Source organism: Melospiza melodia, chromosome 11 (genome assembly GCF_035770615.1).
Source record: "Melospiza melodia melodia isolate bMelMel2 chromosome 11, bMelMel2.pri, whole genome shotgun sequence".
Classification (NCBI taxonomy): domain Eukaryota; kingdom Metazoa; phylum Chordata; class Aves; order Passeriformes; family Passerellidae; genus Melospiza; species Melospiza melodia.
Window position 1 is genome coordinate 2026247 of NC_086204.1, and position 17965 is coordinate 2044211.

Sequence of the window (17965 nt, forward strand, 5' to 3'; positions counted from 1 at the left end):
TCCCTGCTCTCTGTAGCCCTACAGCACTGTGGGGGTTTCAGATTCCACAAGACCTCTGGCTGTGCAAGGATGACTTTTTTTTTTTTGCACTTGGACAGTAGAAACTATTTTCTGACTTGCAGGTGGTATCATGAGTTAGAGCTTCTTTAAGGCTCCTTGGGCTGTGCAGGGTTATCCTCTGCCTCGTTTATGCACTGCCAGCACTTTCCAGAAGGGCTGTGAGGATTCTGGTGTGGCACAGGGGTGTGGGCTGGGTGCTGCAGAATGAATGACACACATCCCTCACTGCCTCAGGGCCTGCTCAGGTGCACACAGGATCCTTAGTGACCAGCAGCTGGCAGGGAATGTGCTGGGATCAGCTCTCATGTGTTCTGCTTAGATGGTGCTGTTGAGTGAGGATGGATTCTGCAGGAGTTGTGGGACACCCAGAACTACTTGTCTCCTTGTGGCCAAGCTGGAATCAATGTGTCAGATCTCCCCAAGTGTGCGTTGTTGTTTGGATTAGCATCCCCTGAGGAATGTGGAGAGTTTGCTCTTTGAGTACTGCTCCTCTGTGTGTAGGGAGACAGTTTCCTTTGGTAGGCAGGGACTGTGTGTGAAGGTTTTTCTCCCTGGATTCTGGCTACATTTAGATGCAAACAGAGATTCTGGAGAGCACCTGAGGACAGCAGTCATTTCCATTTATGGGTAAGCCCTTCATGTGTTCATAACTGGAGCTCATGGTGTGTGTTTGAGGAAATGAAGTTGTCTGAAGAGCAAATGTTCTTCCCACCTCCTTCTGCTTCTCTTTGTAACAGGAGTAAATGTGCCCAGGAAATGTTGAGGCAGCATTGAAGCAAAGGATCTAATGCAGCCTCGTGGAAGGGGATGGTTGGAGGGTGATTCAAAAGCACAAAGGAGAGTGAAACAACAAATGCCAGAGAATTGCCAGTGGGAGAAGGCACTCAGCCTCTCAGTGCTGTGCTCCTGAGCAGTGCAGGGCCAGGAGCCTGGATGCTGTTTGTGCTTTTCAAACAGGCTTTTGATAATAATTAGGTTATTTAAAAGAAAACTACTGGCAGGAAGCAATCCCTGTAAACTGTATTTGGAGAGAAAGCACTTTCTATTATTTCATCTGTAGCCAAATGGGTTGTTCAGATAACTGAAGGCACAGACAGCAAGCTGCCTTGTCAGGGCCTCCTTCTTCAGAAATCAGAACCTTGTTTTACCCTTAAAAATAGCAAGAAATTAATAATTAGGTTTCCAACTTGAATGCTCTTCACTTCCCTTCCTGCCTAATATAATCCAAACTGCATGAGGCCAAATAATTGTTTTATAAGAGATGTGAACCCTTGATTGTAAGCCTGTCAGTCACCATCAAACAGGCACTTTCATTTTAAGAGCCCCAGGTCTGATTGTGTAATTCAGCTTTACAGCTTTTTGATCTGAGATGCTTTTGACAATCTTAAGGCCACTGCATGTAAGTAGAGCTATTTATTATGACATATGTAGTGATTATTTCTTTTTGAAATTACTGTTCCTCGTGTGCTCAGCTCATTCTGTTCTGCTTGAGATGGCGGTTGTGAAAAGACTGTGTTGAGTCATTAGGAGAAGAGAAGGGACTTTAACTCTGGCTGCTAGAGCAGAAAATTTCTCTGAAGAATGTAGACACATATTTAGATTGATGCTTCCTGGGGGAGATGTATTAAGATTGGTGCAGGTATTTTATTCTTTTAGTTACTAGGCATTGACAGAAAAACTTTTTGACAGAAAATCTCCTCTTTTGTGAAGCAGGCAGGAAGAAGCTAAGAAGTCAAGCTGAATACAAACTGAGATGTGGTGCTGTGTACTCTTTTTTAATCTCAAGGATCTTCTGGAAATGAGAGTCAGCCACTCCTTTTCCTGACTAATTAAGACATAGTACAGCTTGGAGTACACTATTGAGGATATTAGCCTAGTTATCAAAATGGTGTGGTGCAATGAAAGCAGGGATGTTCTGGGTATTTAATTTATTAGAAACAGCAGCAGTTGAGACAGTTCATTTGGGTTTCTTCTTGCATTTATACATTGAAAAACAAACTGGCTCTTTAGATGGGATACAGATGCCTTAAATGTAACTCCATGGTTGACTTAAAGTTCTTCTTTTTTTCCTTCAAGTCTTGAGAATTGATATATAGAAAGTAATGTGTATTAAAAACCAGACATGCAAAAAATATGCTGTTTTTTCAGCACCACCCCACATGTAATTTTTTCCTCTAAAATTACTTTGAGGAGTTGTCTCTTATTTTTTGGCATGTAAATTTTGCCAGTTAAGAAAAGCTGTACTCTGTCATGAGGCAGGCATAGTGTAGGGAGCTCTGCCCTTTACTGTGGCATTGAAGTTCAGCATATCAGGCAGTTCAGAGATGCTAAATCAATAAATAACTCTTCACTTTAATGAAGTGCACCTGTGAGAATATCTTACTACAACTTCAGCACGCTGTGTACAACCAGGGTATTGTAGCATTTAGTGAACACGAGTGCAGTATTTGAAGTCTGTGCTCTAGACTTCAGAAAAACTTCAAAACCCTGCAAAAAGCAATGTTCAAAAACCCCAGTCTGGTCTCAAGTGCCTTGTGAGGAATCAGTGCTGCAGATTCAGTGGCAGTTCTTAGTGGGAGTTCAATCCATCAAGGTACTGCAGGTGGCTGCACTCCTGTGATGCTTTTTAGAGGAGAGCAGACATCTCAGGAGAGGTGTGTGGGTTGGGCTGTTTCTTTTTTTCCCACCATAGGTGTCACTGCAGGCTCCCAGCCAGGTCATAATTAGCATTGACTCCACGATTGCTGAAGTTGCTGATCAGTTGCTTTATTCTCTATATCATATATTATACTTATTAAGAAGCTCCTAACCCTTACAGTCTGATACAACTCTGACCTAATTGATCAATCCATCCAAACACCATCCAGGGTCCAATTAAGAAATCACCTTTTGGTAAACAAATCTCCATAAGACATTCCACGTGTGCACAACAACAGGTGCAGCAAGTGGAGATAAGAATTGTTTCTCATTCTTTTCTCTGAGCTTCTCACTGCCTTTCCCAGGAAAATGTCTGGGAAAGTTTGTTCTTGCTCTCTGTGGCCAGAGAGCTGCTCCACACACAGGAATCTACTTCACTTGATCCAGACTTGCCTGGCTTTTTATACAGAGGCACTTGTGAAAGTTTCACAGATTGTCTGACTCTCTAGACTCTTGTATAATATTCTAAATCCTGTTACTGACTGCCTTCAGGAAGGAGCCCACACTTGGGATCTTGTAGTGTTGAAATCAACAAATAACCCACACCTTTGTTGTCTTGCTGTTTCTTGATGGGCATTGCTGCTGATGTTCCAAGCTTATGTCACTTTCCTGTGTAGATGAAATAGCAAACAAGGATTTCCAGTTTAGATAAACAGATGTTAGCAATGGGATTGTTTGGACATTCACCAGTAAACAGCAGGGGTGATGCTGCCATGGATTGCAGCACAGGCAGGGAAGTGTGGACACTGCTCTCTGCCACTCTTTGCTGTGTGACCTCAAACGGCTTTTTAAATATTACCTGTATGGGTATCCACACATGCCTTACCTGGATGTAGAATATAGATTTTTATTCCTTTATTTTTGCCTTGCTTCTAAAGGAAGATGGTAGCATATAATCTTAAAATCAGTGTGGGATAACTGTGATTATTGTTATGCATTTCTCTTGTTTGAGTGATGGCTGGTTTGGATTTCTGTGTGGAACCAAAAGTGAGCTTTGGATTCTGCTTTGCACAGCTGAGATGTGCCAGTGTTTGCTCATCCCAAAAAGGCACCAGCAATAGCTTAGTCATTGAGAGAGAGATCATGTTTGTGGTTTGCCTTCCCTCAGTTGATCACTGAGCAAATTGATGATGCTCCTCCAAGTATTTATGGGTTTCTCAACAGTGCCTAGATTGCAGGCTTGAGGGGAGAGACTTTTTGCTTTTTCTGGTTTGGTTTTCTTACTGTTTTAGAGGGAGGGTTAAATGTAATAAAGCCTTCCAGTAAATATAGAAATCTGTGAATTCCCCATTTGCTGTGCTTGTGTGTAACAGGCTACTGAGAATCCCTTTAATGCTATGTGTGTGTGTGCAGTGTAAACCTGCAGTGTAAATGTGCTGAGAACAGGAAATGAGCATTATTTAACTGTGACCTTGCATCCTTTTCTTCAGCAAGTTGCGTGGAGATGAACAAGGCAGCATTATTGAACTAGAGAGGAGCAAAATCCCGTTTAACTGGGTGCTGGGCTTTGATGTGCTGCCAAGCACTGTTGGCTGTGATAGCCTCTGGGGTGTAAAGGAGACTGTAGCTGGAGATAAGAGAGCTTTTCAACCCAAGTGGCTGCTGATAATGTCAGCTTTTATCATTTGTGTGTGCAGGTTAGGCTTTTAATTCAGTGCCTGATTTCTGTGTTCAGGTGTGCAGGGGATGCACTCTGTGCTGTAATACAGATTTCAGCCCTCACAGATGAGATCACCAAAGCCAGAGAAACTCGGGCACTTGGTCCCTGGTTTACCCTGTGCACATGCACTCAGTGGTGCCCAGCTCTGGAGCTGCCTGTGTGTAACTCACCTGCAGACAGCACACAGGGCTCTGCATGGCCAGGATGAGAAGCACTGGGACACATCTCTGCTCTCTGCATGTCAGGGGGAAATGGGCTCTGTTCCAGCCCTGCTCATCAGCCAAGCCAGAAGCTGCTGAAGAAATTTTGGCATAATCCATCAGAGGCAGTGTTGTGCCCTTGTGTGCTCACCTGTTTATTTGTTCAGTGCTAAACAAATGTCTGTCACATGTCTCAATGTCTGTCACATCTGGGAGAGAGGCTGAGAAGCTCAGGAATCTGCAGCCTGATGACTTTGGTAGTGTTCTGGGAAGTAGCAGCACAAAACACTCTTTGAGTCAGGCTTCTAATATAAATCTTTCTTGGGGTAATAATTCAGTTTCTGGTGAGCAGAGAGATGGGAGATGATGGCTGATATTAAATTGCACTGTTGAGCTAAACAGACTTTACATTGTTCTGAACAATGTGTTAATCTGTACATACCACAGGCTCAGAGAAGGATAAATGGGCAGGTAGAAAAGGATAAAATGGCTGGAGAAGCTGTTTGAGAAGCTTGGATCACTTGTTTTGGAAACAATCTCCTTTCCCCCTTCCTTCTGTAGTTGTCTTCCTGTCATGCTCTTTATACTGCAGTTCTCACTGTGTATATATTACAGAGGGAGTACAGGAATTGAATCCAGATACATTCCAGCTCTGCAAAATGATCTGAAATGGCTTGTACTGTACCAAAAAATATATCAAAAAAGTATCAAAAGCTGTAATTGTACAGTTTGACACCTTGTCTGCTACAAAAGAGAAATGTATTTTCACAATGCTTCTGAAAAGTCCTTGAATTTTGTGCCACAGCTGACTGTGTACTGTGCTACTGTTTAAAAAGTCTGTATTGATGGATCCCAGCTCAGGGCAGTGGGATTTGGGAGGAAGAGCAGCAGATTGTCAGGACAAATCTTTATTGTGAATTCCAAAAACCCAGAAAAAACAGAGTATCAAGAGGTGAATTATTTACTAAATGCAATTATTTCTGTACTAATTAGCTCCATGTAGCTGATATCCCTGGTTTGTTGGGACATGTTGTTTTCTTTCTGATCCTTGCAGTCATATCTTTATCTCTGATTATATTATGGAAGAAAACTTCTTACTCAAATCTTTCTGAAGAAACATTGTTAATTGCATTTGACAGCTGGAAGTGATTGGAAAAAACCCCAAACAGCCAAGGTCTATTTAGAGCACTGACAACAATTTAAAGTGAGTCAAGAATTTTTGTTGTTTGTTTCTTGTGTTGAGATACAGTCTTGCTGCATTAGTATTCATCCTGAGAATGGATGGGCTTTTATGCACCAACATCCTATGCAAATGAGTCCTTTCCTAAAAGCAAACATATCTGATTAGGGAGAATAAGTTGTTCTGCAAAGTCCCCTTTATTCTTTTTGACACCAAAATTCTGGGGATTGTTGGGCTTTCTTTGTGTTTTGCGCTTCCTTTCTCCCGCTTCCAGCACGGCTCGGAATTGACAGAGAGCACCGTTGGGCAGGAAATAGCAGAAGCTTTTGTGAAATCTTAAAAGGGCCAGAGGAAAAAGGGCATTTTCACCCATGGAAGGAGGATGATGCAGCAGAGGGCTGGCTGCCTGCCAGGGAGGACAGATGCACCGTGCATACCGTGCCTTGCCCACGAGCCTGCACATTGGCAGCTCCCCCTCTGCTCAGCCAGCCCTGCTCAGCACAGAGCACTCTTCATCTCACACCCTGGCCTTTGCAAGTCTGCAGTCCTGTCAGCATTGATGAGATTTTAAAACTTTCTGTCATGTGAAAGACATTTTCTTGTGAGTGCATTTTCTTTCCTTTAGCCAGTGAACAGTCTTGCCTTTTTCTGTGTGGGGTACTGGCACTGCTGTCAAAATGCAGCCTTAGATTGCTCTAAGGAGGTCTGTGCCTTCCTAGACTTGAGTTCAAATGTCCCCTGCTTTGGAGAACCTGTTGATTACAGTTTTGTTTAATAGAAGACTTCACCATTGGGACCAGAGTAATTTTTGGCACTGATTTTCTCATAGCCCTGATGTCTAATGGGGGATCTCCCCTATGATGTGTAATGGGAGAGATGTAATAACTTCTGTCATCTTGTTGGGCAGAAATGCTGCTGTACTTACAGAAAGCATCTTCCAGATCCAAGAGAAGTACAATGACAGGGATTTGTGAGCCTGCTCTCTCCCCAGTCTTCTGCATGAGGAGGAATCTCAAGCTTTGCTTTCTCACCTGAGTGCTGCCTATTGAGCATACTTGTTTTGGAGCTCCCCAGTTAGGGTGACTGGAATCCCCTGCCAGTTTTTCAAGGACTTTTCAAAAATACCTTTTTTGTCACATTTAGAATCAACACTCTCATATTCCCACAGCTGGGTCTTTTTGAGTAGACTTTTTTTTTTTTTTTTTTTAACATTGCCTTCTGGGATTTTTATAGTTGGTCTCAATTCCAATAAAGGAGTGGAGGGAAAAGGGACCCAAAGAGACATTTTAGGCTGCTAGCTGTAGTGCTGTATAAGATTTTCAACACTTTATTTTTTAGTTTTCTTTAATTCAGCCTGTGTTCTTACTTGAAAGTGATGGATAGGATAACTGGGGTGTCTCTGCTTTGCTGTTGAGGTCCAGTAGTTCAGCAGTGGTGGTGAAGGACATTGATGGGTTGGAAAATGGCTTCTCAAAACCACCAAGTTTATGTACCCTGCTTGAGAGGAGGAGGAGCTGACAGCCCTAAGGTGTCTGGATACTCTGTTTATTTGCCCTAAAGCCCTGCACACACTGCATGGGCTGAAAGTGTGGTTACTGTGCTTGATTGAGCAGGTTAATTAAAATGATCCATCAGTAGAAGGAAGATTTACCTTGAAAGAAGGGCTGCTGCAAACTGAGACCAAACATGAACTAAACACCAGCCATCTATGCTGTGTGGCTTCCAAAAAAACACTGGAAAGATCAGCAGAGAGCTTCAGGGGCTGATACATCTGAGATCACTAAAAATCCACAGCCTCTAAAATGCATTTAGCATGCCTGGGAGGCCTAATTAAGATCAGTATCATGGTCTTCAATAAAGCAGATTAATTGTCTTGTACACCCTTCCTGTTAGGCCATTGAACAAAGCTCTGGGAGACCCCTGAGTGACAGACATTGTGCCAAACAAAAACCCATTTACTCTTCTGGAATTAAAGAAAGGAGGTGAGGAATCAAGTGGTGACTGCCAGTGAGAACTGGTCCCTGCACTTGGAGCTGAGGAGGAACAACCTACATGGCCAACTCTGAGTGTCCTGTGGAAACACTTCTGTGTTACTGAATTAAAAAGGCACGTGGTTGAGAACATCAAAGCACAACTGAGCAGTGCCTTTGAGCCTTCTTGAGAACTTTGTACTGGCACTTGTAGGGTGGTGTGTCTTGTGCTGGTGATGACAAATCTCATGGACTTAATTCCTAAGAAGGCCTCTGTGTAAATGCAAATACATTTCCCATCTTTTGGACATACCTTGCTTTGTAATGAATGGAAAGTGAGTGAAGGATCTGCTGCTGGATCCTGGTGGGGTTGGTGAGCACAGGAGCAGGTGAGATAGAGTGAGCACATCTGCAGATGTAAATTTTTACCATTAAGACTTCTCCTGTTGCAAGTTACCTGGGTGGGGTTTATGGGGTTTTTAAAAACCTGATGAAAGAAGTTAGAAATGTTTCATGCCTCCCATCCTCAGGCTTACACTGGACCATGGTTTTTCCTGTTTGTGGAGCTTTTCAGCACTTTGCTCTGAGGCTAACTATGAGAAATGGAAGCAAAATAAAAGCTTTTTGAGTACCTCTGTGTGTTTTGCACAGCACTTGGAGATGCTGTATGGACATGTGTCAGTGTTGCTGTGAAACTGTGTGGTCTCTTGCACAAGGCATGGTCATTCAGCTGCTAATGTGGGCCACAAGTGCTCCTGGTGTGCCAGGCTGGAGTTGTGTAAAACAATAAACACTGCTGGAAAAAGGCCCAGGAAAACTTTTGACTTTGGACACAATTGCTTCCTATTGCAATTAAAGCTGTGTTGCATTCCTTGGCAAAACTTGGGCATAAAAGCCTGTGGGGAGTGCTACCAATGCACTGTTGTTTTATTAGCTGCTGCTGGATCAGGGCCTTTCTGCATTTGGGGGTGCTTTGGGGGCTTGGGATGGTCTTGGTGTAAGTGGGAGAGCTCTTGTGCCATTGCTGAAAGAGATGGGAAAAAGATGGGTCATTTCTGCCTCTTGTGAGAAACTCTGGTTTTTGTCCTGAGCCTGGCACCTTTCTGTGCTTGGTGAGAAATGTGGAGCCTTTTTCTTTGGAGGCAATTGTGATTTTTTAAACAATTCATCACTATCAATTAGAATTGTTCATAACTCTTTAATTAATGCAGTTACTGTGTAATCATTGACTTTTATCTTGGTTATTTGATTTCCTGGATTCCCCCTATGTTTTGTATGAATTAATTATGTTGGTATTGATGTAAATTAGTTTATCCTGTGTGATACTGACCATGTAACTGATCTAAGCACTGAACATTTCTCAGCCCTATACTGGCAAAGAAAAGCAAATGTAAGTTATTCTTTTGAAACTACAATAAGTTTTAAACAGTGATGCATCATCACTTTTCACACAAACTGGAGATTCTTCCGTTTCATTTCATATTTTCTTTTTGTTTTTTTAAACATAATAAATACTGTTAGTGTGCTGAAGATCTAAATGGAGACTCTCCCTGGAAATCCCCTGAAAGAAGTTATGTTTATTTGTTTATGTGTTTTCCTGTGGAAGCTGCAGTCCTGCATTATGCTGAGACCCCCTCTCTGAGGAGCCCCTGTCTCGTTTGCTTTTCAGCATTTCCCTACAGTTTCTGCCCTTCCTGAAATTTCCATCTCTTCCATGAGGCTCTTCAATGAATGAGTATTTCAATTACTTTTTCACCTTAAAGCCCAAACTGGCTTGTTGTTATAAACTGCTGAAGTGTTGCTGTGACCAATTTGTTTCACCATGCTGTGGCATAAGTTTGAGACCTGGCTTTTAGCAAGCCAAATTCAAGCTACTGTATGTTCCTTTATGCATTAAACAAACAATAGACACCAAATTTAGTAGATACACTTGTCCAGATCTCTGATACTGGAAATGAGCAGTGCTAGAGAAGACAACACAGCTTATGTTATGCAGTAATATATAATATTAAATTAAATAAAGAATAAATAAAATTAAATTAATAAATATGAAGACATGAGTCATTTTCTAGGATAAAAATTTTTTAGCCCTGCTCTTGAAAATATTTAGCAATATTCTAACAGCTGAGTGCATTCTAAGATTGACAAGTTCCTGGCAGATCTGGCTGTTTGCCTCCTCTCTGCATTGGATAAGTTCAGCCCTGGCCAGGCCTTGCTGATGGGCTGTGCTGCCACTGCTGGGCTGGTAGAGCTGCTGTCAGCTCAGTGCTCTGTGTGACAGTGCTGAGAGTGAGGATGGAAAGGTAGCTGGAATCTTAATGCAGGATGAATGTCTCTTAAAGGAGCAGGGCTTTCATTCCCAGTGTGTTTCTTCTTTCCTGCACTCCTCATTGCTGAGTGGCCCTGCAGCTGTGCACAGAGCTGCTCCCAGGCTCACTGCCCCTCCACAGAAACCAGCTTTTTCTCCCCTTGTTGGTGCCTTTGAGCACCAATTCTCAGGCATGAATATTTTCCTAGATGGATTTCTCTGCAGCTGCCTCAACTCTGATGTGAATTTTTTATCCCAGCTTTCAATAACAGATGTGTACATGCTATCCAAAAGGTGTGATAGCAGCTGTCTCAAATCTTAGAAGAATGTTGGGGTGTGCCATCAGGGCCTGGAGAGGCATTGTCCTTTTGGTCAGAAGGAACCTTTGAGACTTGGCTCTGTTCGTTCCTGCTGCATTTCCTGCTGCTGTTACTTGTATAAGTTGTGGGACCATTTCTGATCCAGAGCTGTTTCCTTCAGCACCACTTACAAACCCTTTAGAGAGCTGCCTCCTGTCCTGTGGATGTCAAAGTAGGCATTTCTGCAGGAGTTGTGCAGCATTTAACCTGATTCCCTGCTGTGTGGTACTAGGTTGTTTTTCCTAAAATATGCAAGCTGTGTTTCAGATTTGACTCACATTTCTATGTGTGTTTAAAAAATTGCTTTTTTTTTCCTGTAAGTAGAATTTATGTATTTATTTGTAACATCTGATTTGAGCTGTACAGAGTTGTACAGAACCTGCACACAGGTGCTGAAATTTCAAATGTTAAAAAAAAATTCCCTATCCCTGTGGGCAGATTGACGTCAGTGTCTCTTTCATAGAGGTAAAACACCCATTCAGTGGTTAAATGGTGGGGGAGAATTTTCTCCTGAGCTCTCCCTGTGAAGCCCATTACCCTCATTCTTTGACTTCTTCCCTTTTAAAATGTGCATTTGTAGCAGAAGTTTTATGTCCTGTTGTGTTGGTTATGTGATCAACCCAGCTCTCCCTCTCACCAAGCAGGAACTTCTCTCTGCTGATGTTTGCTTGAACAGAAAACAGTTCAGTTCATTGGACAGGGGCAAAGAATGCCATCACTTTTGGGCATATTTAAGAGCATGTTCTGAAGGAGAATTGTTGTCTTAACCTTTCTTTGTAATTTTGCTGTTGGGGAAAGGTGAGCATTGTGTACACAGGGAGCTGCATTAATGCAGTGTTCTTTACTGCTGAATGTGCTTACTCTGAAGCACAAAATCAATAAATCTTTTCAGCCTTTGACTCCCCAAAGGGTTTTCTTGTCTTGTGGTGCTGTAGAGGACACTGGTTTAGGTGACCACTTTGTCCTGAGTGGCAATTCATTTTAGCTTCCTGATGGGAAAAAAAGAAAATATATATATATGAAAGATATTAAATGCTTGAACACCAGTGTATGAAACTGTAATCTTAATCTTAATTTGGTACCTCCTGGCTGCATTCATTTCAGTGCACACAGAAGTATGACCATGTTCCCATTACTATTTTCTGTTTCCCCATGAGAAAACAGCAGTAGGTGTTCATTGAGGGGCAGCTTTCTCTCCATTAGCAGATACTGAAATTATGACAGAGACTTATCTGAAGGCTTTTGGCATCTCTTTAAACTAATTCCTCTCTGCTGTTGCTGTCTCGAGTGTCATAAAGCATCACAGCAGATTGAAATCAGTACACCTGATGTTTTTGCAGTATTTTTGCTTTAGAGATTACTTGAATTCCTAATTAATTGTTCTTCTGCCTGCAGGTCTGAGTTTGGGTAGGGAAGTTAATGAGTGAGTTTGTGTTTGAACAGCCTCCCTTTTATGGTGTGCTTTGGTTTGCAGAGTAATCCCACAGTAAGCCCTCATTAACAGGTACTGGGAAGGGGAAACACAATTTAGCTACAAATTAACAATGTTTCATTCAAAATGCCGGGGAGTTCTAAAGTGGTGTGGGGCACAGGACAGCTGGCCTTATTCCTCAGAGCCTCAGAACTGCTTGCTATGTTATTTTTATTTTTTTTATGTCTAGATGTTAGGAAGGAAACCTTCAGTACTCCTATCACAAGTAGAGTTGCTGTGTTTCTTCTCTGCTGAAGCTTTGTCACCTTGTTGGTGCTTGTGGAAGGAGGTTCACTTCTGTGTTCCTGAGCCTGTCCTTGCCTGGGACTGCTCAGACCTGGCATCCTCTGCTTTGCACAAATAATATCCTGGATGTTTGTGTGGTTTGTTTCTCATAGATGTACCCTCAAGGCCTGTTATAACCACACAGGTTTGAGTGCAGCCTTTAAAGGAGCTGTGAAAGTCAGGCTTCCATTAAGCAGTGCAAGGTGAGTGTGAAGATCCTCAGTGGCTGTTCCAGGCAGGAGGGGATTGCCCAGGAGGCTGGGGCAGACCTGTGTGAGCAGCTGTGTCTAAAGGGCTGCCAGGGCTGTGCTTTGTTCCTTTGGCTCTTGTCCCTCTCCCCTTCCCTCCCAAAGACCCTGCACAGTCCTCACCTCTGCACAGGCACCCAGGTGTATAACAGCAGTCACCCACATCAGCTCTGCCCTTGGACTGAAAATCCCTGCCCTAAACCTTCACTGCACTGCTTTTCTCCTGAGCCACAGAGGTGAGCTAGCAGTGCTGCTGGGGCAGGCAGGAAAGTGATACAGCATCCCTTGTGAGGCAGGAAAAGTGAGGGGATTTTGATGAGCTTACACCGATTGTGAAACTCTGTTTACCCCTGGATTTTGTTCCTCTGAAGATGCTATTTGAAGGGAACACTTTTCAAAGCCTCTCTCTGAACCTCATCTCATAGTTTTAAAATGTTTAATAGATCTGGCAGCTGGAGAAGGCACCGAGAAAAATGAGTTATTTTGCTTTGGGGTTCTTTCTTTCCACTTGCATAAGGAGTTTCCCTGTCTTTAGAGGCATGGAAAGGTCCATGGGGATGCATAATGATATGGCAGAGCAGCTGGGTTTGTTTTCTTCCTTCCTTTCTGGTCCAAGAACACTCTCCCCTCTGTTCCACAGGACTTTTGGTGTTCTGCTTTCACTGAGAAACTTCTGGGCAGGTGTGTTGGTGGAAAAGTTATTTGGAGATTTGAACTGGCAGAAGTTGAGTGTGTGAAGGAGTAGTGCAGAGTGCTGCCAGTTTGGTTTGTCCAGAGCTCTGGTGTGTGTGTGTGTATTCCTGTATCCAGATCCTCTTCAGATTAAATGTGCAGTGATGCCAAAATCATTTGGGTAAATTCAGCTTTAATACACATTTGTCTCCTATGTAATGACTGACTATTATCTTCAACCAAAATTAACAGCCCCACTTTATAGCAGTATTTGCTATAAATCTATCCACACCACCTTTCCATTTCCATGCAGAGGAGGTTCCAAATGAGTCCAACATCTTATGTAACTGCACATTACTTCTGGCTAGTAACTATTTTTTAATGTTTCTAGGGATTTTCTTCCACGAGGTTCTGGAATTGTGACAAGACGGCCATTGGTCCTGCAGCTCATCACTGCCAAAACAGGTAATCCCTTCCTCTTTTTGGGTCAATGCCTGGACAAAGGGCTGATGTACTTCAGCAGGAGAAAAACTTCTCTAAGAAGACATGGGCAATGTGAAGGGAGATGCCACCAGACTGTCTGGAACAAAGGGCTGCTGCTCCAAAATTGTATGTTCAGGACCAACTTATCCCATTTCCCACTGTGGGAAATTGATAATGTCTAAATCCTGGAGCACGTGGTGCATTGAACCACACCATTACATGCAATATGCTTTGGAAATTAGCTTTGATTTATTCATTTCTTGGTGAGCTTTGCAGTTGTATTAGTTAACACACCAAAATTGCTGCACTTCTACCTTTAGCTCTTGCTCCAGGGCCCACAGATTTGATTCCACTCAGGCTGTTTTCAAAACTTGTCTTTTTTGGTTGGGCTCACTGCACTAAGTAGAGCAGAAGGTGGATTGGGGTAAAACAAGGGTTCTGTGTATTTGTCTGGTCAAAATTAGAAATATTTTTGGTTGTACCACTAAGCTATGGGACATACTGAGATCTTTCATGAGAATTCACCACTCTGTACTCTTCCACAGGGCACTTGATCTGCTGGGGTGTAGCTCAGCTCCCTGGCATAGCTAAAAGCAGTTATGGCTCACCATCATTCCAGTTTTTGGTGTTGTTACTTCTAAACCAATGTAAGCAACAAAATTTACTAGTTTGCTATTTACTTCTGCTCAAACAGTAAAAAAAGAAACAAAATAACATCCAAACCAGCTCTGAAACCAACAAGTGGTCTTTGAATTATGTACCATGATGAAACTGGGGAAAAAACCAAAATTATAGCTGCCTGTAAAAGTTTAGTCTGTCTCTGTGTGTGAGATGTAATGAAGTTTTTGTGTGTATTTCTTTCCTGAAGCTCTTCACAGTGTTCAACAGGAAGGTAGACTCCAGTCTGCTTGGGCTTCAGGGTGTTTTCTGAATTATTGCTTTTAAAATGCCATCATCATTTCGGTGCCTCTATAAAATTTTCCCTGGTGTTTCCACTGTGGAAGAGAAAGGAAAAACAGTGGAATTCAGGATTTCTGCATGCTCAGCTTAGAAACTTTGCAATTGTCAAGTGTGTCATACACTTATAGTGCTTTATATATGGTATTTATTAACATTTGTATATATATCTATATTTATGTATATATAACATTTATATATATATGTTAATATGTTGGAGGAATGAACTCTTGCCATTTCTGCAGCTCTGGCTTTTGGCCTCTGACAGATGATGCAGAAATGCCTGAATGAGGCTTAGCTGTGGAGAGTCTTCCTCTGACTTTTCCAGCACCATGCAAGAGCAGAAGAAACAAAAGCTTTGAGCTTTTTGAATCGTTTCAAAAAGACTGAACTGAAGGGACCTGTCTTATATCTGACCTCAGGTGGTTAAATATTTATTCATTGAGACCCATCCTAAACTTACCCTGACTGCTCTGTGTTGACCTGTTTATAAAATTCAGGAGAGCTGAGTTTCAGCCTAATTTTATGTTTCCTGGATGTCAAGGTTTATTTCTCCCTTTGGGAAATGCTGTGAAGTTCTTGTTAGGGATTAAATGCCAAGACCTTTAAAATGCAAGCTTTAATTATTTTGTTACTTTCTTTAAACTTTGTTCCACTGTTGTTGTTTTTGATGGTGAAATTCCAAGTAACTTTATCTTTTAAGTCACCTTTATCTTTGTGAACTAATTTTAAGAAAAGAAAATAAAGAAAACTGCTTAGAGAAGCACAGTGTTCTTTTACAGGAAGCAGATGCTGGGCTGATTTCTGTGGAGCCCATAATTATCCAAAAATGTTACACAATAATTAGAGGGCTGGATCAGCTTTTTGTTACTGTAGTAAACAAAACTAATTTTTAATCCTAGGATTTTCCTTGAGGTTTAAAAGTAACTGTTTTTAATTTTGGAGTATTCCTTGGGAGAGAGGGGGCACTTTCTATGCAGGCATGCACAGATGACTACAGATACTTCAGCAGCATTTTGGAAGTGGTTGATAATAATTTTGGAATGTGAATTTGATTGACAAAGGAGGTTAAAGCTTCATTTGAGCCACTGCACTAAGAGATGAAATCAAAGTCAGAGAAAGCTTTGCCCATCCATCATTGGGTCAGGCATGGCATGGAAGGGGGCAGCAGGAATTGGCTGGGAGGGGTTCCCAGGGATCCTCCAGCATCTGAGAGATCTGGGTAAAGAGCTGGTACCCCTGCAGGGGTAACATTGAACAATTCCATAGTCAGAAATGCAGCTCACGAGAGACGTGGAATATATATATATATTTTTTTTTTTAAATTTTGTTGACCCATTTTAAAAGTTCTGTGTAGTTTGTACAAAGCTATTTCTCAGTGACCTTGGCCTCCTTTAGTCACTGCCATGTTTTGCTGGTACCAGTACAATTCCTAAATGGCTTTATGGCATTTGCACTCCACATTCATGCAAATTTGTAAGTAACAAGTCAGTCTTTAATAGTTTTGAGTATTTTTCTCTGAGTTTGATAATGTGAGAAATTGTCTTTAAGATGCAAGTGTTGGTGCACACATGACCTGGGATGAGAATTTCAAGTGTGCTTCTGAGCTGGTGGGTTTTCCTTCCTTTAAGTTGATGTTCCTTCATTTTTACATTAAAATTTATTTCTTCAACATTCTAAGTTTTTGTTTCACCTTTGAGTATAGTTCTTAGCTTGGTGGTTTTTAACCTAACACAGCAGTAAGATTAAATAGTTTTTGTTGGAGTTAAAGATATTTAAAGTAATGCTGCTGAGTAAGCTTTAGAAGGTAATGACTTGAAATTTCTGAGATCTTGAGAGATGAGTTGGTGTTTTTGTTGGTTTTTTGTTTGTTGTGGGTTTTGTTTGTGGTTTATTTTTTTCTTTCTGCTGCCACACATTCTGTGTAACCTTAGGCAATCTGTTCTTCTTGCTGTGCTTTCTTCTGCCTCTGCAGGTGAGATAATGACTAGATTCTGAGGAATTAGGTAGTACATTGTTTTTGAACAGCAGTGCCAACAAAAAATATGTGAAACCTTTGTAGTAGGTCTTCTCTTTGTTAAAAACCCATTGCCTGCTGTATAAATCCTGGTATTTATTTACATCTGAAATATCCTGGCTCTAGGAGAGTTATTTTCCTTATTTTGATAGCTGGTTTTGGAGCAATTTCAGATTTTCTTCTTGCTTCAGCAGATTAACAGATTTTGAAATTCTTTGCTGAGGTGGACATTTGTTAGAGAAATGAGTCATATTTACAATACCCACATTTGAGTTCTGTTAATTAGAATACCAAGTGGAAATTAAATCATACATTTCAAAAGACATTCTGATTTTTTCTGAAGTCTTGCAGATGCTCTTTTCTGTTGAGGTTGTAGAGCTTTAATCCAAATTTCGTGTATTGCAAGTCTACTCCTCACACATAACCATCTTCTATTGCCATCTGGTGGCAAAACCAGTCCTTGAACAGAAAAAGAAATATAAAAAGAATTTAGACTGGTTATTTCAGCTAACACAAATGATCTTAGAAGCTTCATCAGATGGCAGGCCTTTGGAGGTCTTCTCCCAAAGACTGGGAAATGCCACAGTACCAATAGCAGGAAAGGAACAGACACATTACTGGGAGGACAGGCAGACAGTGGCTGCATTCCTGGATCCCACTCTCATTCAGATGATGAACAGGGATGCTGGAGAGATCAGTAAAATTACTGAGCTGTGTACCCCAAAAGCTAAAAAGTGCCACCAGCAGGAGGAAAAGATGGTAATGATGGGTGACCCCTTTTTGAGCTAAGGAAAGGCTCATCCCCCAAACAATAGTGACATCCTGGAAGAGAGACAGTGCAGCTGCTCTGAAACCTGAATTCAGGTTTGTGTAAGGTCAGAGAGACTGCAGATGTTCCTTGCACCTGCAAATCTCCCAGTTGTTGGTGTCTGTAGGGGAGATCTGACCTCATCCAGTGACTGCTGAGGTCAGCCACTTCTCTATCAGGAGCATCAAAATGGGATTTGAGCTTCAGCTCATGTTGGGACAAATTATTGGCACCCACAAATACTTGGTTTTGCATGTGAGTTTGCCTGGAACTTTGTTTCCTTGATCCCAGATTGATGCTCAGTTACATTAGGAAAGATGGAATCCCCTCATTAATATTGAAAAATGGATCTATGTATGCTTATCTTTATAAAGATGATAAAGCAAAGTGACAGAAGAATCAAAGATCACCCTTAAGAGAAAGAAATCTGTGAGTAGCTATTAATGAACAATCTGAAAGGTATTTGAGATGAACAGCAGCCAACACAAACTCATCAAGGGAAAGAACCTTGTCATATCAGTGCAATAAATGTTTTTTATTACAAGCTAGCAGGCTTGTAAATTGAGGTGAGGTGGTATCTTACCTTGGCT

At 41.7% G+C, this 17965-nt stretch overlaps 1 protein-coding gene across 3 annotated transcripts in view; it reads left to right on the forward strand.

Moving 5' to 3' along the window:
• The window catches only part of DNM3 (dynamin 3), a 172567-nt gene that overhangs the window by 2726 nt on the left and 151876 nt on the right, over nucleotides 1-17965 (forward strand). For all 3 annotated transcript variants that reach the window (XM_063165270.1, XM_063165271.1, XM_063165272.1), the window contains exon 2: nucleotides 13502-13575. In XM_063165270.1, coding sequence (XP_063021340.1) covers nucleotides 13502-13575 — 74 coding nt within the window. The remainder of the gene's footprint in view (nucleotides 1-13501; nucleotides 13576-17965) is intronic.